The sequence below is a fragment of the Anomaloglossus baeobatrachus genome, chromosome 1 (genome assembly GCF_048569485.1).
Source record: "Anomaloglossus baeobatrachus isolate aAnoBae1 chromosome 1, aAnoBae1.hap1, whole genome shotgun sequence".
Classification (NCBI taxonomy): Eukaryota; Metazoa; Chordata; class Amphibia; order Anura; family Aromobatidae; genus Anomaloglossus; species Anomaloglossus baeobatrachus.
The window spans coordinates 285,263,340-285,284,074 of NC_134353.1; the positions used below are offsets into that span (position 1 = coordinate 285,263,340).

At 43.6% G+C, this 20,735-nt stretch overlaps 1 protein-coding gene across 2 annotated transcripts in view; it reads right to left on the reverse strand.

Annotated features, from left to right (window-relative positions):
* The window catches only part of NFKB1 (nuclear factor kappa B subunit 1), a 183,740-nt gene that overhangs the window by 30,991 nt on the left and 132,014 nt on the right, over positions 1-20,735 (reverse strand). The window contains exons 11-18 of one of the 2 annotated variants that reach the window (XM_075336817.1): positions 20,265-20,403; positions 17,888-18,037; positions 15,038-15,118; positions 9,208-9,369; positions 6,991-7,132; positions 6,727-6,841; positions 4,717-4,918; positions 3,490-3,659 (exon numbers count right to left, since the gene is read on the reverse strand). In XM_075336817.1, coding sequence (XP_075192932.1) covers positions 3,490-3,659; positions 4,717-4,918; positions 6,727-6,841; positions 6,991-7,132; positions 9,208-9,369; positions 15,038-15,118; positions 17,888-18,037; positions 20,265-20,403 — 1,161 coding nt within the window. Of the gene's footprint in view, positions 1-3,489; positions 3,660-4,716; positions 4,919-6,726; positions 6,842-6,990; positions 7,133-9,189; positions 9,370-15,037; positions 15,119-17,887; positions 18,038-20,264; positions 20,404-20,735 lie in introns of both variants that reach the window. The other variant, XM_075336807.1, reaches the window with a different exon arrangement.

Sequence of the window (20,735 nt, forward strand, 5' to 3'; positions counted from 1 at the left end):
TTGGAACGAAAGGAGCAATATTTGAATTTTGGAAAGGAAATTTGGCTGAAAAAGATTGCGGGCACCATGACACATTTGGAGGACCCCTAAGGTACCTAAACAGCAGAAACCCCGCACAAGTGACCCCATTTTGGAAACTAGGCCCCTCAAGGAATTTATCTAGATGTTTGGTGAGTACCCTGAACCCCCAGGTGCTTCACAGAATTTTATAACTTTGAGCCATGAAAAAAAAAAAATAAAATTTTACCACAAAATTGTTATTTCAACCAGGTAGCTTTTTTTTTTTTACAAGAGTAAAAGGAAAAAAATTCAGCATAACATTTATTGTGCAATTTCTCCTGAGTTTGGCGATACCTTATATGTGGTGGAAATCAACTGTTTGGGCGCATGGCAGGGCTCGGAAGGGCAGGAGTGCCATTTGACTGCAAAATTGGCTGGAATCAATAGTGGACGCCAGGTTGCATTTGGAGAGCCCCTGAGGTGTCTAAACAGTGGCGGTCCCCCACAAGTGACTCCATTCTGGAAACAAGACACCTCAAGGCTTTTATCTAGGTGTATAGTGAGCAGTTTGAATCCACGAATACTTCACAGAAGCTTAGGTTGCCATATTGAAAATTTTCATTTTTTTCACAAAAATGTTGCTTCAGCATCAAATTTCTCACTTTTTCAAGAGACAATAACAAACTGTGGACCCAAGAGGTTGTTATCCAATGTCTTATGAGCACAGGGATACCCCACATGTGGCCAAAAACCTCTGTTTGGATAAATGGGAGGGCTTGGAATGGAAGGAGCACCATTTGAATTCTGGAAAAGTTGAAATAAATTGCGGGCACCATGTCACATTTGCAGGGCCCCTTGGGTACCTATACATTAGAAACCCCCCACAAGTGACCCCATTTTGGAAACTGGATTTTATTCAGGAGTATAGTAAGCATTTTGAATCCACAGGTACTTCACAAAAATGTTGCTGTAGCAACAAATGTCTCACTTTTAGGCTATGTGGCCATGATCCAGCGACACGGCGTCTAGTACACAGTGCCAGCCTTCCTGCAGAGATGTGAGTGTTGTCCACGGGAGAACGCAGCTGCCCATGCCCACGATTTGGGTTCAGGCCGCTGTGGAGCTCTATGCTACCTGCAGAGAACACTCATCTCCGCAGCATAAATTGACATGCTGAGGCTCGGGAAGCTGCGCCACACGTCAGTGTATGCTGCGGAGAAAAGAAGCACAGTGGGGACGGGATTTCTAAAAATCCTTCCACTGTGCTTCTACTGCACAATGCAGCGTTATGGACGCAGGGAAAACACTCTGCGCCCAAAACGCTGCAAACCCCGATTGTGGGCACATAGCCTAAAATGCTACAATGGATGAATGGATAGATGTCAAACATATATAACGTCCCACCCCCTGCATATTCTAAGCTGGCGCCCTTTAGTGCCTTTCATGTGGCACTAAAGGTGCCTAGCCTTGTATTTAGCCCCCCAAAAAATTAATAATTAAAATAAACGACGTGGGGTCCCCCCTATTTTTGATAGCCAGCTAGGGTAAAGCAGACAGCTGTAGCCTGCAAACCACAGCGGACAGCTTCACCTTGTCTGGTGATCAATTTGGAGGGCTCCCCAGGCGTTTTTTTTAAAAAAAAAAAACGTGGGGTCCCCCCCAAATTAGATCACCAGCCAAGGTGAAGCGGACAGCTGGGGTCTGGTATTCTCAGGGTGGGAAGAGCCATGGTTATTGGACTCTTCCCAGCCTAAAAATAGCAGGCCGCAGCCGCCCCAGAAGTGGCGCATCCATTAGATGCGCCAATCCTGGCGCTTCGCCCCAGCTCATCCCGCGCCCTGGTGCGGTGGCAGACGGGGTAATATATGGGGTTGATACCAGCTGTAATGTCACCTGGCATCAAGCCCTGGGGTTAGTGATGTCACGGCATCTAAACAGATACCCGACATTACTAACCCAGTCAGTAATAGAAAAAAATAAAGACAAAAAAAAATTTATTTGAAAAAACACTCCCCGAAACATTCCTCTTTCCCCAATTTATTGAAAATAAAGAAATTCCGGTCGCTGTAATCCATTTTGGAGGTCCCACGCCGACTCTGGATCTTCTAGAATATGGGGGGCACGTTCAGGGAACGTATCCCCCATTTTCTGGAAGAGCAAGCTCTCCATGAGCAGTGTGGGTGCAGTAATCTGAGAATACTGCACTCACACTGCCCCGGTCCAACTTAAGGCAGAGTGACCTGCAGTAACCTCATTCCAGAATATGAGGGGCACGCTCACAGAACGTACCCCCCATTTTCTGGAACAGCAGTCTCTCCATGTGAGGAGTGTGGCTGCAGATTACTGCACTCACTCTCCCCCGGTCCACAGTGGAGCAGCCTGTGCAGCAGCGACGTCAGCGGGGATCCAGCTGACAGCCGCTGTCTGCGCATGCGCCGCCAGCATTCAAGAAGGAGGCGGCGTGATCGCGGGACGGATCACCAGACAGGTAACTAAGACCGGGGGCTGGGGGGGGGGTGACGGGGGGTGACCTAGTGGGACCTGGGGACACCTTTCTGCCGCATGTGACGTGTCACATGCGGCAGAAAGAGCAGAATGAATGCGGCGGCGCGCCGCCATCTTCCACGCTCCGGAGGGGGGAGGGGGGGTGGCTCTAGAGAACCGGAGGGGGCTCCGGTGACCAGAGGGCTCCGGTGGACCGGAGGAGGGGTCAGGGGGAGGACATTTCCCTCCGATCTGAAATGTTTGATCATTTCAGATCGGAGGGAAATGAATGCAGAGCCGGCGGCGGCTGCAGTTTTCTGTGCGCTTCGGCGCCATTTTGAGTGCTCCGGAGGGGGGGTAGGGGTGGTGGGGGGACTCTCCGGTACCGGGGGCTTTGGGGGCACTAGGGGTTTAGATTTCTTTTTCATCTGACATGTTTGATCATGTCAGATGAAAAAGAAATCAGTTTTGCCGGCAATTTCTTTTTTTTTCATGTGTTCGTCGGTATACAGTGTATACCGCCGATCACATGATCGGGGTCCAAAAAAAACACCCCGATTCATAATCTGGGGGGTCTCAGCTACCCCCGGTAGCTGAAACCCCCGAGATTTTCGGTCGCTGGGGGGCGCTACAGGGTTTTTTCGGGCCGCCGCTTTAAAGCGGCGGAACAGAATAAGTACCCTGTTTTGCCGCCGCTTTAAGTCGTACGGCTGTCGTTATGAGGTTAATAGCGTATAGATGGTCCAGATGTAAATAATTAATAGTAACAGATTTACTTTTCTCCTTCATAGAATCATAGAATGGTATAGTTGGAAGGGACCTCAAGGGCCATCGGGTCCAACCCCTGCAAGTGCAGGCTTTCCTAATTCATCCCAGCTATCCTTCAATTGAGAAAATTTGTACTTTCATTTTCACTTTTACATACATTTTGTGGTCTTAATAATGACGTGAATATTTGCACATTCAGTGCTTTAACACCAAAGATAACAGTTGGGAACTACTCACATCAAGGAGAAGACAGCCCGCCAGGGAAATATTGTCTTGTTCCACAGCCAGATGAAGAGGGCTTCTCCCGGACTTCTGCTCCTGTGCATTTACATCGGCACTTGCTAATATCATCAGTCTAAGGCAAGGCATGCTATTTGCGATAACTGCTTCATGAATTGCATTCAAACCTGCATGCAAACATAGAATTATTGTTCTACACATTTTTTTCAGATTTTTTGCTTTTACATATATTTTATTCTAAATATCAAAAGTATGTTATCTCAGCTTTAATCTATTAAAGGGAATCTTTAGCCAGGTTTTTGCTACCCCATTTGAGAACAGCATGATGTAGGGGCCGAGACACGCATTGCAGCAAAGTATCACTTATTGGGCTGCTGGCTGCAATTTTGATAAAATCCCTGTTTTACCTGCTGCAGATGTACCAGTTCTCTGAATGCTGAGCTCTATATAACCCACCCACACCACTGATTGTCTGCTTCCTGCCTATGCAGAGTATACACAGACAGCTGTCAATTAGTAGTGCGGTGGAATTATACAAAGATCATGAACATGGAGGACTACATAGGTAGGTAGGTTTTTCTGGCATCATTGATGTTCCATGGACCACACTGTGGTGTGATCCATGAAACACGTACCAGAAAAACCGGACATTGAAAATAAAAAGCGTTTTATACTCACCTTCTCCAGAGAAGCTGTCTCTGGCCTTAGCTGGCTGCTGCTTCCAAGCCAGCTCGTTATGGTCATGCATATGCAATTATGCACGACATCGCGACCTGAAGTAGCTGCAGCGGTGGCCGGAAACACAGCAGAGCCGAAGAGTTCAGCACCACGGACAGCAGGAGCGGGGACAGGTGAGTTTATCGCCATGTGCAATCATAGAGTATGGATCACGTATCACAGATTGCACATGGACAACCCACCTGTGCCATGAATCACGGCACACGGAGGGGCATATGCGTTTTTAACACGTTAGTGAAAAACGTCTGTTTTTCACTGACATGTGAAACAGTCCTAATAGTTATTTTTATGACTCCTCCATAAACATGCAACTTGACCTCATAAAATGTGGAGAACAATCGGGTCAGTAAAGATTCAACATGCCCTGTTCTTCATTCTCCCAATATCTGCAGTTAGGAGAAAGGTAGGTGATACCCTTACATATTAGATCATACACAAGTTGTAACATTTTAAGGCAGTATTGAGATCTGGGTAACAGGTACTCACCCTCATTGTTTGGATGATCTATCATCTCCGCTATCTTTGGATGATCGAGGAGAATGCTTAGGCTTGTTGCATCTCCTTCTTTGCATGCAAGATGCAGAACAGAATTTCCCTTGCGGTCTAACATTAATGGATCTCCTCCAGCTTGCAGGATATCTTGAACAATGTCAGCTTGATGAGTTATGACAGCCAAATGTAAGGGAGTCTGGAAATTTTCAAAGAATTTTATATGAAAGACTTTCTGATTTTAAGAGTGGCTATCTTGGGAAATTCCAATTCCAATGAATGCCAACTTATAAACTATATTTTTTTTATATTAGGTTATACATGAATCGGCAACGGAATAGGACCTTTGTCTTACTGTCTATTTAAAACTGCAGTAAAAGTGCCATCTTTTTAATTAGCCAAAAAGGTACATTTCCATTATCCAGATACCACCGGGAGCTTGAGACTACGTTCCCATGATGAAGATTTGGTGAGTGTTTGATGTTGCGTAATTTCTGCACCATTTCTGCACCTATTATTTTAATGAGGTATTTAATGTTTTTTCATTGCATTTTTATGCACATTTTTTGAACATGTGTGTATATTGCGTTTTTGACACTGTTTAAAAAAAAATAAATAAAAAATTAAATAAAGCTGATTTGTTTTTGATACTTCCTGATAGTTGGCTTTGAAAAAACTTTATTGATATACTTAGATATGTATTATATGCATTTTTGAAGTGTTTCCAATGCATTAAAAACGCAAGGGCATTTAATGCAAGTTTATGGGGAAAATCTTGATATAAAGCTCAGCATACCTGCAAGAGAAAATATGTTGTGGCCTGGAAAGCCGCACCGCAGGTCAGTTTATGCGGAGTAGAACACAAGCACAGCAGGCAGGAGATTTCTATAAATCCCATTCACTTTGCTAGAATCGTAAGACGATGCGTTTTTGATACAGCAAAATAATGCAGCTTCAAAAACTCTCCAAAAGCTTACTGTGGGAACGGAGCTCAACAACCTTGATTTTACTCATTGATTAGTCTTTGCCACATCTTTTGTGGACCACGTGAATCGGTCTACTACTTTATATAGATCAGTTGTCTGGTACCATGAAAAAAAAAATACTAGATGTATAAATCTTCATGGGGTCTCATTGGCCCTATGATACTAGACAAGGTTTAAAAGACCAAAGGGTGTCCCAGGAACATGGAAATCGGTTTATGCTTTGGCAAATTCTAAGTGTCATTTGTCTTAGCATAATAATATAGTTCTGGAAAAACCTTACACAATTGGTATATCATCTTTTTTTAAAAGTCAACATGCATTTACGGTGTATGGCAGGTTTTTTGTACTAAGTAATCAAAGAAAGAGATATGAGAAAGGTGGCTCTGAGTTACTGTTCATTTGAGCAGGTGCACAGCAATATATAGTAACAATTAGACAAAATATAAAAAAATAAACGCAAAGGTGTTCTCTCCTTTTAATTTTTAGGGTGTCACAACCTCTACACTACCGGCTTTTCAGGGATCAGTCTGTTTCTGCTTGACTAAAAGTCTGGACCAGAATCATCAACATGCTCCTGGCCCAAACTGTGCATCTCTGATGCTGCAACCAGTGGACGTTTTACTTCTGTTACTCCAAGGGAGTGAAGTGACAACAAAGCTGGCTGAATTCAGCGTTGTGGCTGGCTTCAGAGCAGCGCTGACAGCTATTGGGAAGAGCTTGTAAGCTCTGCCCTCCTTACTTAGTAGACCGGCCTCCTCTTATAGAATGCAGTACACAATAGAATTAAAAGTAAATTGTAAAGTTGCCTGTTCTTACAAGCACTTTACAATTGTAACCACTGATGATGATGAAAAATAACCCTTTAAGATTTAAAAATCCCCTGGATAGACAAGAGAAGATGAAATTTTTTTAGTAAGTCAAAAACTCTTCGTAGAAAACAACTATCAGTGAAAAGATTTAGTAGTAATACACATAATCGAATACAAAGCATTCTAAATAATCTTCATAATGGATAACATACCTGATACAGATCATTCCGCACATTGATAATGTCCTGACATATAATTCCTGAAGTTATTTCCAGGAACATCTTCACAAGAGCAGATTGAAGATGAATAATGGACAGATGAAGAATACTGGGGGGAAAAAAGAAAACAGTGTAATTCTGGAATCACCGTTTTGTCACTCCTATACATCGGAGTACCAGGCCGTTATTAATTCACTTTCCAGCCAAGCTCATCAATGCAATGACATACTGTAGAAGCGGTTCTGTAGTTATTCTTACTTGTCTCCGTTCTCATCTTGAGCTGACGCTAGATGACGCTGTACGGACAGCAGCAGTCTCACATCTCCTGTTACTGCATAGTCAAACAGGGAAGCAGCATGTCGCTTTGCAAGTTGCAGAGTCTTTTCCAATAACTGACAACCTGAGGACAATAACAGTGATAGTCACCTTTTGTGTTACCGCTACAGATGTAAATCACTGTCTGCACATCCCTGCCAGATTCTCAGGTGTCATGTAAGAATCCTTCCTTAATGAAAAATCTTTATATGTGGAGATGTCATCAGCGTTGCTTGCCTTCTGTGCAAAAGTAAGCAGCGCTGGACAACCCCTTTAAAGCAATCAAAATAACCTACAACCTTGGCACTGGACACTACTAGAGGAAATACACTAAAAGTGTATATAAAAAATACACTACCACGCTTGGGTGCTCGATACTTGTGAAGAGCAGTTGGATGCGCCAAAGGGCTCGGCTCGTGTACAGAGTATAGTTAAAGTCAATGAGGAACTCGAGAATTTTTCCAGAACATATTCCGGAAAAATGCTTGAGTTTCCCATTGACTTCCATTATACTCTGTACATGAGTCAAGCCCAAACGAGAGTCCGACTGCTAATTACTAGTACCGAGCATGGTATTGCTCGCTCATGACTAGTAAAAATACATCCTTTTAATTTTTAACAGCAAGGACATTACCCCGTACATAATATAGCAAGCCAAGAAATGAAATTGTACATTAATAAGTAATAATTAAAAGATAAAAGTAATCTTAAAAAAAATAAAAGATTCAAAAATGAAACAAAACATTGGCTAGAATTCTGTTGCAATTCGATGGGGCAGCGTCCTAGCACTTTTGCTTTGTTTGCCTCACATCGTAGCCTTGGTATTTGTGTTTAGCAGTGGGAACTGACTTAATTTGTGCCAGCTGTAAACTTTAAGGGGCTGTGCATGGTGATATATCTGAATCAGTCATGGATAGCTAATTTAATTTGCCGTGAAACACAGTGCTGAATTGAGTAGTCAAGAAGAGTTAAAGGGAACCTGTCATCAGAAATTTGGCTTTCAACCTAAATGTTTCCCCCTCTGCAGCTCGTGGGCTGCATTCTAGTAAGGTTTCTATACTTTTTGTGCCCCCTTTTAAACCAAAATAAATACTTTATAAAACTGTACCTTTCGGTTTGAAAATCTTGTAAATCATCCATGGGGGCGGGCCGTGTGGCGTCCGTTGCTGTATCTTACGCCGTCCCCCATGCTCCAAATCATCCCTCAGGACGCCGCCCACTGCGCCCGAGGTCCCGTGCACGCCGGGACACCTAGTGACGTGGTCGCAGGCATGAGAGTATGGGCGGCGCTGTGATTGCATCGCAAGTGCCCGCCCATACTCTCGTGACCGCCCTTTCCCCACTGCCTCCAGCGTTCTGCGCCGGCCCGACGTCACCTCCTTCCCATCGTACCCTGCAGCAGGAAATAGATGGGAGGAGCGGGGCAGGCCACTACAGGAGAAGCCGAGAGGATCTGAGCGACGTACAGAGGGGAGAGCGCGCCCACGAGAGTATGGGCGCGCACTTGCGATGCAATTACAGCGCCGCCCATACTCTCGTGCGTGCGACCACGTCACCAGGTGTCCTGGTGTGCACGGGACCTCGGGCGCAGTGGGCGGCGTCCTGAGGGATGATTTGGAGCATGGGGGACGGCGTAAGATACAGCAACGGACGCCACACGGCCCGCCCCCATGGACGATTTACAAGATTTTCAAACCGAAAGGTACAGTTTTATAAAGTATTTATTTTGGTTTAAAAGGGGTATAAAAAAAGAAATAAAAAAAAAAAGTATAGAAACCTTACTAGAATGCAGCCCACCAGCTGCAGAGGGGGAAACATTTAGGTTGAAAGCCAAATTTCTGATGACAGGTTCCCTTTAAGGTAGCTGTTACCTGCCTGTTCTTTGGAGCAATTTCAGCAGAATAAAAACAGTTGGTGTATTTCATTTGATGCATTTCACAACCCATTTTACCCAATAAGCCTTACATTCAATTGGGAATTTCATACTTCATATAACACCCTTCATGCAATGTATTCCCACTACTGGATCAGATGCAGACGCTCTGAAAATACTGCATAAAACCCATTTCGTGCTGTACAGACATGCACCCTGGATGAAAGGAGTTAACATTAAATCAGTGTAATGGATAAAAGCCACTGTACTTCTCTGTTTGCATTTACCAGGTACTTTACAGGCCTCTACTTCCTCTCTTGCAGGATCTGCTTGTGAGTCACTGCGTGTAAGTGATGCCTCCAGGCGCTCGCAGCGCGTTTCACTCTCTCTGAGCTGGGAGAGCACAGGCTCACCTTCTTCCTGGTCGCCTCCACAATGGGGCTGCGGGGCTAGGTGTACACAAATTATTTGCATGTTATATAATACCTAAAAACTTCCTTATGATGAATAACTCACACTTCACTGTATTTAACAACTCCCGTAATAGTGACTTCATGCAGGAATTACTATTCTGTATTCAATGTTACATTCTCAACTCAGAGTGAAAAGGTAGCATTAATTTGGGAGATTTCAATCGTTCTCAAGCTACAATCACGCTCATATAATACCCTTTACCTGTCTAACATGACTTCTATATACTTAAAGGGGATATCAAGTTACCTAAAAATATATTTAAAGTTAAAACGGATACAGTTTTCTTAAGAGAAGCTCCACTGATGTCCTGTTGTTAGCCCCGTTCCTTGTAGCTCAACGTATTGCATGGGCTTTGACAAAGTAACCTCCCTGTCGGTGATAGGGGACTGGTTGTCGGACTCACCAGCTACGCCAACTTTCATCTCAGTCACTAATATACAGAGAAGGGAGCTGTCTTAACTAATGATTTAAGGCTGACAGCCAGCCCCCTTTATAAATGTCACCGACAAAGGGGAACGCTCGTTCCTGTATCAATGTAGAAGTGGAGCTGCCAGGACCGACGATGACAACAGAGCATCACTAGAACAGAACAGAAGAATATTAGAAAATTGTATAAACTTTATTTTGTAAAATATACATAGCAAGCATTTCTTATCTAGCTAGAATTACATCCCTAGCATTACATCTCAAATAAAATAGAAAAAAATAAAATGTTAAAAAAAAAAGTGGTCAAGCAAGAAGTTTATATGAAAAATAGGATAGGATTTGGGATTATTTTTTCAAAACTCTTTACAACCCACAAACTGATACCCAAGGGGAAAATCTAAAATATGGGGTGCAGTAGTGGTCTACTGGATGTATATGTACAATAATGAAAGCCTAAGGCTCTGTGCGCACTAGTGCGTTTTACCCGCGGATTTACCCGCGGATTTGCCGCGGAAATTTCTTGAGAAATGTCTAAATGTCTGCAATCTTTGTGCAGACATTTCCCAGCAAATTCTATGAGAAAAAAAAATAGCTGTGCGCACTGTGCGGATTTTTCTCAAGAAATTTCCTTGAGAAGAATTTCTCGAGAAAATTTCTTGAGAAAATGAGCATGTCAATTCTTTTCCGCAGGTACCCTGCGGATTTCGGCAGTACAGCCTGCAAAATCCGCAGGGAACCACCCGCGGGAAAATCGCGGCAAATCCGCATGCGGATTTGGTGCGGATTTTTTCCGGCGGTCCGGAAATCTTTCACTCCCAGAAGTTTCTCAAGAAATTTTCTTGAGAAACTTCACATTTCTAGTGCGCACATAGCCTTAAGGGCTGTCTTGATACTTGGATCTTGAGCTGGAAAACCTGTAATTTCTTGGATACAAAGTCCTATTAGACATTTCATGGACATATCAGGACATGCTTTGAAAGGCCAAACAATGGGTTTTGTTAGCCATGATTACGACAAGATCTATTTGAGATACTTAAAGGTATTGACAACTAAAAGGAAGTAGACTTTGGTCTCATTCTCTTGACTCTCCCAGGAAATTAGTTCCAATATTTCCATACTCTTCTATTTCAGAAAAATCTCAATACTTTCTCATTAAAACTATCCACATTCCAATTGTTATGCTCTGATGCAGTTCATAGTCTAATCATTATTCTCTACTCTTGTTCTGAAAGGCTGTTGTCTTCCAGGAGGAGAAGTCAACTGGGGACGAATGTAATTACCTGCCACCACTAAAATGTAGCAATTTGCTACTTAGGAACCGGAGATTTCAGATTACAGGCCTCCCTAAACTATTTTCCGTTCAACTATCATTTAGGAAAAAATAATTTACATGTCTCCCACCATCCTCCCCACCCATCTCATCTTCCCCTCAGATATTTTCCTCCACATTTCACCCAGTGTCTCCAGACACACGACCATCTCATGGCCTCTCCTGCTCCCACCTACTATCACTCTCACTGCTTCTCCTCACTGCTGGGGATATCTCTCCTAATCCTGGTCCTCCTCACCACATCCCTATTGTCACTTCAAACCCTCATCCACAACATAACACAAATTTCCGCAACCTCTCAAACCTCATACCCATTCACCCAGCCCCCGCTCCCCCAGTCCCACTAACAGGAGCTCTATGGAATGCTCACTCTGTCTGCAACAAACTATCCTACATTCATGATCTTTTCATCACTAATAAACTTTCCTTCTTCGCCATCACTGAAACCTGGCTCACCCCCTCTGACACAGCCTCCCCTGCTGCACTTTCTTATGGCGGGCTCCAACTCTCTCACACCCCCCGCCCCAGTAACAAGCATGGTGGATGAGTTGGTTTGCTTCTGTCCGACCAATGCTCCTTTACACCAATTCCACTACCACCCTCTGTTGCTCTCCCATCTTTTGAGGTGCACTCCGTACGCATCTACGCCCCCTCCAACCTTCAACAGGCTGTCATTTACCGTCCTCCAGGGCCAGCCACTGCCTTTTTTTGACCATTTCACCACCTGGCTACTACACTTCCTTTCCACCGACATCCCCCACCATCATCATGGGTGATTTCAATATCCCCATTGACACTTCCCACTCATCTGTCTCCAAACTTCTAACACTCACTTCCTCCTTCAGCCTCATCCAATGGTCTTGTGCAGCTACTCACAAAGATGGCCACACACTGGACCTCATCTTCACTCGCCTCTGTTCCCTATCTAACCTCTCTAACTCACCTCTCCCCCTGTCTGACCACAACCTACTCACATTCTCTTCCCTCTTTTCTCCAAGTACGCAACCCCCCCTCCACAAACGTTCACACCCTCGCAGAAATATCAAACACCTTGATTTACACGCACTTTCTCAGTCCCTTCTCCCTCTCACAGACATTGCATTTTTACATGATGCTGCTGCAACTTTATACAACACTACAATCTCTGCAGCTCTTGAATCAGCTGCCCCCTCACACACAACAAAACCCGCACAATCAACAGGCAACCCTGGCACACGAGTCAAACTAAAGAACTGAGACGGGCTTCCAGAATTGCTGAGCGCAGATGGAAGAAGTCTCATTCCACTGAGCACTTCATTGCATATAAAGAGAACCTCACCACCTTCAAGTCCACACTCACTGCTGCAAAACAAACCTACTTCTCATCCTCATATCCTCTCTCTCTCACAACATTAAACAGCTATTCAACACTTTCAATTCTCTCCTCTGTCCTCCAGCACCACCTCCCTCTCCTCTCATCTCAGCTGAAGACTTTGCCTCTTTCTTCAGGCAGAAGATTGACAACATCAGAACAAGCTTTGGCCCACAATCACCATGGCCCCTCATCATAGCTACTCAGCCCTCTTCCTCCAAATCCAGCTTCTCCACCAAGACAGAAAACAATCTTTCTACTCTACTCTCAAGATCACATCTAACCACCTGTGCACTGGACCCGCTCCCATCGCACCTCATCCCCAACATCACCGCAGTCCTCATCCCAGCCCTAACCCATCTCTTCAACCTATCACTAACAAGTGGTGTATTCCCCTTATGCTTTAAACATTCCTCCATTACACCCATCCTCAAAAAGCCCTCCCTTGACCCATCCTCTGTGTCAAACTATCGCCCCATATCCCTTCTCCCCTATGCCTCAAAAATACTGGAACAGTATGTCCATCTTGAACTGTCCTCATACCTCTCCTCCTGCTCCCTCTTTGACCAGCTACAATCTGGCTTCCGACCACATCACTCTACTGAAACTGCCCTAACCAAAGTCACCAATGCTCTACTAATCGCCAAAGCCAAGCGACACTACTCTATCCTCCTCCTCCTGGACCTGTCCTCTGCCTTCAACACAGTAGACCATTCCCTCCTACTACAGATTCTCTCATCTCTGGGCATCACAGACTTGGCCCTATCTTGGATCTCCTCATACCTAACCGACCGAACTTTCAGCGTCTCCCATTCTCACACCACTTCCTCATCTCACCCCCTATCTGTCGGTGTCCCCCAAGGCTCAGTTATTGGACCCCTGCTGTTCTCCATCTACACCTTTGGCCTGGGGCAGCTCATAGAGTCCCATGGCTTTCAGTATCATCTCTATGCCGATGACACACAGATCTACCTCTCTGGACCTGACACCTCTCTACTAACCAAAATTCCACAATGTCTATCTGCCATTTCATCCTTCTTCTCTGCGTGATTCCTAAAACGTAACATGGACAAAAAAGAGTTCATTCTCTTTCCTCCTCCTCACTCATCTCCTCCAACAAGCCTTTCCATCAAACTTGATGGTTGCTCACTCTCCCCAGTCTCACAAGCTCGTTGCCTTGGAGTAACCCTCAACTCTGCTCTATCCTTCAAGCCACACATCTAAGTGCTCTTCACCTCATGCAGACTACAACTCAAAAATATATCTTCCGGATCCGTGCTTTCCTTAACCAAGAATCAGCAAAAACATTAGTGCATGCCCTCATCATCTCCCACCTCGACTACTGCAACCTCCTGCTTTCTGGCCTCCCTTCCAACACTCTTGCACCCCTCTAATCTATCCTAAACTCTGCGGCCCCCTTAATCCACCTCTCCCCTCGCTATTCCCCAGCATCGCCACTCTGCCAATCCCTTCACTTCCCATCGCCCAACGACTCCAGTTCAAAATATTAACCATGACATACAAACCCATCCACAACCTGTCTCCTCCCTACATCTGTGACCTAGTCTCCTGGTACCCACCTGCACGCAACCTCAGATCCTCACAAGATCTCCTTCTCTACTCCTCTCTTATCTCCTCTTCCCACAATCGCGTACAAGAATTCTGCCATGCCTCCCTCATACTCTGGAACGCTCCACCTCAGCATATCAGACTCTACCCTACCGTGGAAAGCTTCAAGAGGAACCTCAAAACTCATCTCTTCTAACAAGCCTACAACCTACAATAACCCTCAGCCCAGAACACCACTGCGCAACCAGCTCTGTCCTCACCTATTGTACCATCACCCATTCCCTGTAGACTGTGAGCCCTCGCGGGCAGGGTCCTCTCTCCTCCTATACCAGTCTGTTTTGAACTGTTAATGATTGTTGTACGTATGCCCTCTTTCACTTGTAAAGCGTCATGGAATAAATGGCGCTATAATAATAAATAATAATAATATGTACATACTACAGCAAGCATAAAAGGAAATCTATAACCAGGTTTTTGCTACTGCCTCTGAGAGCAGCATAATGTAGGTGCAGAGACCCTGATTCTAATGATGTATCACTTACTGGGCTGCTTGCTGCAATTTTGATAAAATCCGTTTTATTTGCTGCAGATCTACCAGTTCTCTGAATGCTATATGTATAACCCCGCCCACACCACTGATTGGCAGCTTTCTGTGTACAGCGGCCATGGGCAGAAAGCTGCAAATCAGTGGTAGGGGCAAAGTTATACAGCTCATGAATATGGTGGACTACATGGCAGCAGATTTCTTTGAGTGATAAAATAGAGATTTTATCAAAACTACAGCAAGCCAGACTGTCTACATTATGCTGCTCTCAGAGTAGTTAACAAATAGCCTGTAAGTAGATTTCCTTTAAGCCATTTATTCCCTAGCATTTAACATGGCATGTCTCTTCTAAGAATAAGTTAAACATGAGTAAAGATTTTAAGCTGTAAATGAAAGGGCTTCTAAACCGAGCCTGTAACTTACCTATATTGCGGTTCATTGTGCCTCCATGAAAATTCATTCCACTGTAGCTATTCGTATAGTTGAATGAGGGGTAGCCGTAACCTGTAAGTAACACAGAACGCCATGTTCAGAACGTTCCTTCTATTGGTTTACACCTTAGTTTTGTTTTTTTGGCTCATCTAAAAAAAAACAAAACACATTGCAAACAAAAGTGATGCCTGTTACCTAAAGGAGTCATTTTCTTAGAACAACTTCCACAGAATGTTCTCCCAGACAATTCAGAAAATTGTAATGGAGGACAAAGGGGCATATTTATGAAGCTAAATGTAGCAGAACTGTGCCATAATGTGTCTTTCAAAATGTGCACCAAATTTATTCCAAGTTTTAGGCACCTGGGGCCAAATAAAGTCAAAGTCCATTGGGACCCTATGTTTTCATTACGTGAGAAATCTATCACAGCAGTTAATTCTGTTTTTCTGGTCCTAATGAAGGAGAGAAGAAGCCAGTATAACCAGTGCAAATAATGTAAGGGGTTGTACAGGATTTGAAACAAACTGGATGCATACTTTTAAGAACAGCGCTAAACCTGTCCACAGGTTCTATCTGGCTATAAAGCTCAGTTGTATTAAACAGAATGCGGCTGGGCTGTAATACCACGCACTACCAGTGGCTGAGTGTGGACTGTTTTTGGATGAACATGGCTATGTTGGTGTAATCCACTTAAAACAATGATTATGATAATAACTGCAGTGAATTAGATACACAAAAAAATTTGACTTTCCTTATAATACATTGAAAATTTAGCTTTCTAAGGGTACGTGCCCACGATTAGGACCCGCTGCGTCCTGGACGTGATGGGTCGTGACCTGCGGGGCAACAAGTCTTTTCCGCAAGAGAGCGCAGCTGCCCATGATCAGGATTCGGGGCACTGCGGTCTCTCACTTCTGTTCTCCCTACAGAGGATGCTTGCGACTCCACAGGAAAGAATTGTGATTGTGATGATTGTGGCTCGGAAAGCGGCGCACAGGTCAATTTTAACTGCGAGCCGTACACACATAGTGGGCATGGGATTTCTAAAAATCCCATCCACTGTGCTTGTACTGTACAATGCAGTGTTTTGGACACAGCGAAAACACGCTGCACCTAAAATGCTGCAAACAATGATCGTGGGCGCGCACCCTAACAGGTGTGCGCACAATTTTAATGTTTGCCAAAGTAAAGTGAATGACATTGTTTTGTAAGATTAGTGCCTAACACTTGGGATTATCCAAGCCTTCCCATGAGGAAATACTTTTCATAAAATACACCCTACACAAATTGTAATTCAACATAAAATGTTGAACAAGTGGGAACATGACAAAAAATCTCAAGGGTCACGTAGCTTTATAAATTTGCATTTTATCTATTGCTCCATGCTCTCTTTTGCAGATCACTTTCTTCATTTCTGTAATGTCTCTTCTTGCAGTTAAACTTGCTAAGTCTTAATATTTTAATACTCCCTCTATAAGGAGCTCTCTACTTGGTCTCTACAACTAAACCATTTTTAATCCCGCCATTATTCTCTGCTTTTTTGGCAAAGGTGAATATAAGAATATTCTTCTCAGGGCCTTGGTGTAAGAAAAGTCTACTGGGACTGCAGGTAAGTAGCTACATTAACCCATGGAAATTCAGAATGTAATTTAGCAAGAGGAGTAAGGACAAGAAGACATCACCTTTCCACATAGAGGAAAGTGCAAGAAATCGCTGAATGCTCATTTTCAATGTGAGTGATTCATGCAATACAAGCTGCGGCATGCACAGGGCTGACAGTAAAGTATCCACTTCTTATAGTTTTCTTGTACTATGAGTCAGTTGTTTTACTGGGTTTATTATATAATTGTATACGTTTCCTATTCTAAACCATTACAATACAGCATATGTACTGAGACAAAAGTCAGGATCATTTCCATCTGTAAATTATAAGGGGGTTAGAAATCAAAGGGAGATTCTGAACAACCTCATATGACTCATATGGTCAAAATAGGCAAACAGAATGTAAAATATGGAAACATATACTCAGTTTGACCTCCTTTTTGGCAGTGGCGTCATTTAGGCCAGACACAATAGCGTAGTACTAGCAGAGGCTACTTCACAATACCTCTGATGGGTGTTAGGCCGAGAGGAGAATGTCGTGTGATGGAGATACAGCCATCACAATAGTATAAAAAAAATTACTTTAATGCAGGACTTTGCATTCTAATCATTTTTCTAAACCACTGTATTAGGGTACTTTAAATGGAGCAAGAGTTACCAAAGATGGAGGCCTAGGAGGCAAAGCAAAGAACTTTGTCTCCATCTGTCTCGTTAAAGGCTTATTCCCATCTTCATGAATGGATCTTAATGAATATCGCTTGTAAATACAAGCAATTTTGCAATTTACCGATTATTTAAATTGTTAAGATATTTATACTTCTCTTGTTTACGGCTTGCTGCCTTGGAGACAGACCACCACTGCTAAACAAAAGAACATATGCAGTGCTTCAAACTCATTTCCATTGAGCTTGTAAGCACTGTTTTGAAGCTGGGGAGTAACTATTATCTTCTAATCCCCGTCAGGTTCAGCGTAGTGCTTAAAGGCTTGACATAAGTGGTGCATGGTCTCCTGAGCAACGAGCTGCAAACAAATCAAAAAGTCCTAATGGCTCAAGAACAGCTGAAAAGTTAAAGAAGTGGTAAATTAGTACAAAATATTATGTATTTACAAGCACTATCTGACAATATGCATCTATGAACATGGGGTTAACCCTTTAAACATGGACCATTTTGATGCAAAGTCCTGCAGTACAATTCCTTTCCTTTACTAATTGGAGGTAAGCTTTAAGATTATTGTACCTCCTCCTGTGCCTGAACCTCCAGCTCCACTTCCATAAATGCCACCGCCACCACCAGCCCCTCCACCTCCAGATCCTGCCCCGCTGCCACCAAAGCCATCGGAGAAGTTTGGCATGAGTTTCAGTCGCTTTCGTTGAACTTCTTCTTTATCTAGAAAATAAATTCATAATAGCAATGGAGGAAGTTGGAAAATTCAATGAGAAGATAAAAAGATCTGCAATAAAATATTTTCAAATGTGTATATTCCACATAGGAATTTATCCACATATTTACTGACTACACGTGAGTAGTACCTTGCCGTTGGTTTCCAGGCTTACATGCATTGGCCAATACATAGACTAAATATCTCTCTTTTGCAGTAATGCAGTGCCATATTTTCCCTTGTACATTTTTAGCTTTTCAGTGTGCAGCTGTATGTATTTTATAGTTAGGCTATGTGCGCACTTACCGGATTTTGCCGCGGATTTTCCGCGGATTTGCTGCATGTTTCGCTGCAGAAAATGTTCATAACATCTTTGCAGTGAATCACCAGCAAATCCTATGGAGAAAAAAAATCCTGTGCGCACTGGGCGGAATTTGACAGCTGCATGTTTTGCTGCGGGAATCCCGCAGCAAAAACAAGTGCATGTCACTTCTTTTCCGCACATCGCTGCGGGATTTCACTCCATTGACTCAATGTTAATCATGAAATCCCGCAGGGAATAACGCAGGAAGCAAATTCTGTACGGTTCACTGCGTTTTTCTGCGTTATTCCCTGCGGTATTTCGCGGTTTACCTCCGGTAATGTGCATCGCTTGTCTGCGGTTTTGCAGGGAAGTGATGTCATTACAGGAAGAGGAAGCCGTGCAGAGAGTAAACACAAACACATCAAAGACATAGAACACATCACAGACACAGAACACATAGACACAGACACATAGAACACACATAGAAAGAAAACAGAAATATAGAAAAAAAAGAACGTGGGCTCCGCTGCATATTTACCTTCCAGCCGAGGTAAGCACACAGCGGCGGCCCGGTATTCTCAGGCTGGGGAGGGAGAGGGGCAGGGGTAATGTCTCCCGCCTCACTCCCCCTCCGGCAGCCGAGAATATCAGCCGCAGCTGCCCCGGCACTGTCGCATGCAATATGCGGCACTACCGGAGTGTCCTCGGCTCTTCTTGCCACCGTGTAGCAGTGGTGGCAAGGTAATACAAGGGGTTAATGGTGGTGGGGGACCACCGCCATTAACTCCAGGCTTGATCATGGCAGCGTCTATGTGACAGCTGACATGGTCAACCCGTAAGTAAAGTGAAAAAAACACAGACACCGAAAAATCCTTTATTTTAAATAAAACCAACAAGCCTCGTTCACCATTTTATTAACCCCCCCAAACAAAGCTCCGGCGTAATCCACAGGTCCGACGTCCTGCGCTGCTTCCATCCAGCCGCGACTGTCACAGACACAGCGCTGAATGAAAGCAGCAGACAGCAGAGGTAATTACCGGTCATTTCCCACGGCCGGTAATGTGAACTCACTGCTGACCGTGGGAAATGCAGCGATCTGTCCTCTATCTATCCCTCTATCTATTCTTCTGTCTATCTACTATCAGAATTAAATGTATTTTTTTTTTTTTTTCTTCAATGTGCTTTATTGCATTGAATGCAATAAAGCACATCCCAACCCGCACGCGGCAAAACCGCGGCAATACCGCGAACAATACCGCGGTAAAACCGCAGCAAACCGCATGCGGTTTTCGGGTGCGGTTTCCCGCGGTTTTTTACCGCGGGTGCGGTAATCTTTGAGAGCATGCGGAATTTACGCAAGGAAATTTCATTTCCCAGTGCGCACAGAGCCTTACTATGTTTTTTCAGTTAGCACCTGTTCACATTTGTTGCATGTGCGGGTCAGTTTTTTGGATATTTGTAGTGAGTCTCTTTCTGACTGAGCACTCCGCCCTAAGACATAGCTGTGTTCATAACCATTATAGCAGGAGCCTAGCTGCCCATACATGGAGGTTTGTAGTCCAAATAGTGGCATGTTGTCCAGACACTGATGTTTTTAACCTAGATAGTGACATTTAAGTTGGGTTCCAGGATTACAGAGATATACCTTGCCGTTGGTTTCCGGGCTTACGTGCATTGGCCAATACATAAACTAAATATCTCTCTTTTGTAGTAATGCAGTACCATATTTTCCCATGTACATTTTTGGCTTTTCAATGTGCAGCTGTATGCATTTTATAGTTACTATGTTTTTTCGGTTAGCACCTGTTCACATTTGATGGATGTGCGGGTCAGTTTTTTTGGATATTTACACGTGAGTAACACACGCTGATGTAAAGGTATAAAGCATGGCTAATATCAGATCACTCTGGAATCTCATCTCTGCTTCTTACCTTTGATTTCTGGATAGTACAGAAATGGTTTGGGTTCACTAGTTTCATAGTCTGATTTCCTCCGAAGCTGTACAAATACAGAGGCAGGCCTTATAATATTGACATCCTTATACTTCGGAGTTCTAAATACGATGGCAAACTAAAAAATAAAAATAAATAATAAAATGTAACAAATATTCTTTACAGGAGTTGTCCCACAAACAGTCATTAACACAGTACACAGCAGGGGCGCATTTATAAGAATATCTTCGCACAGGAACATTTTTTTTAACACATCAAACTGTAGAACTTTTTTTTCTCAAGATCTATCGATTAAAATTTACTTTGTTAGTGGGAAAACCCCTTTAAAATTCCAAATCAACTTGTGCTGCACGTAACATGTAATTAATTATTACATCAACCATTTGTTACATTGAGAAGACATTCATAAATCCCCACACCTAGCACAACCATAAAACCTTCTCTATTTAT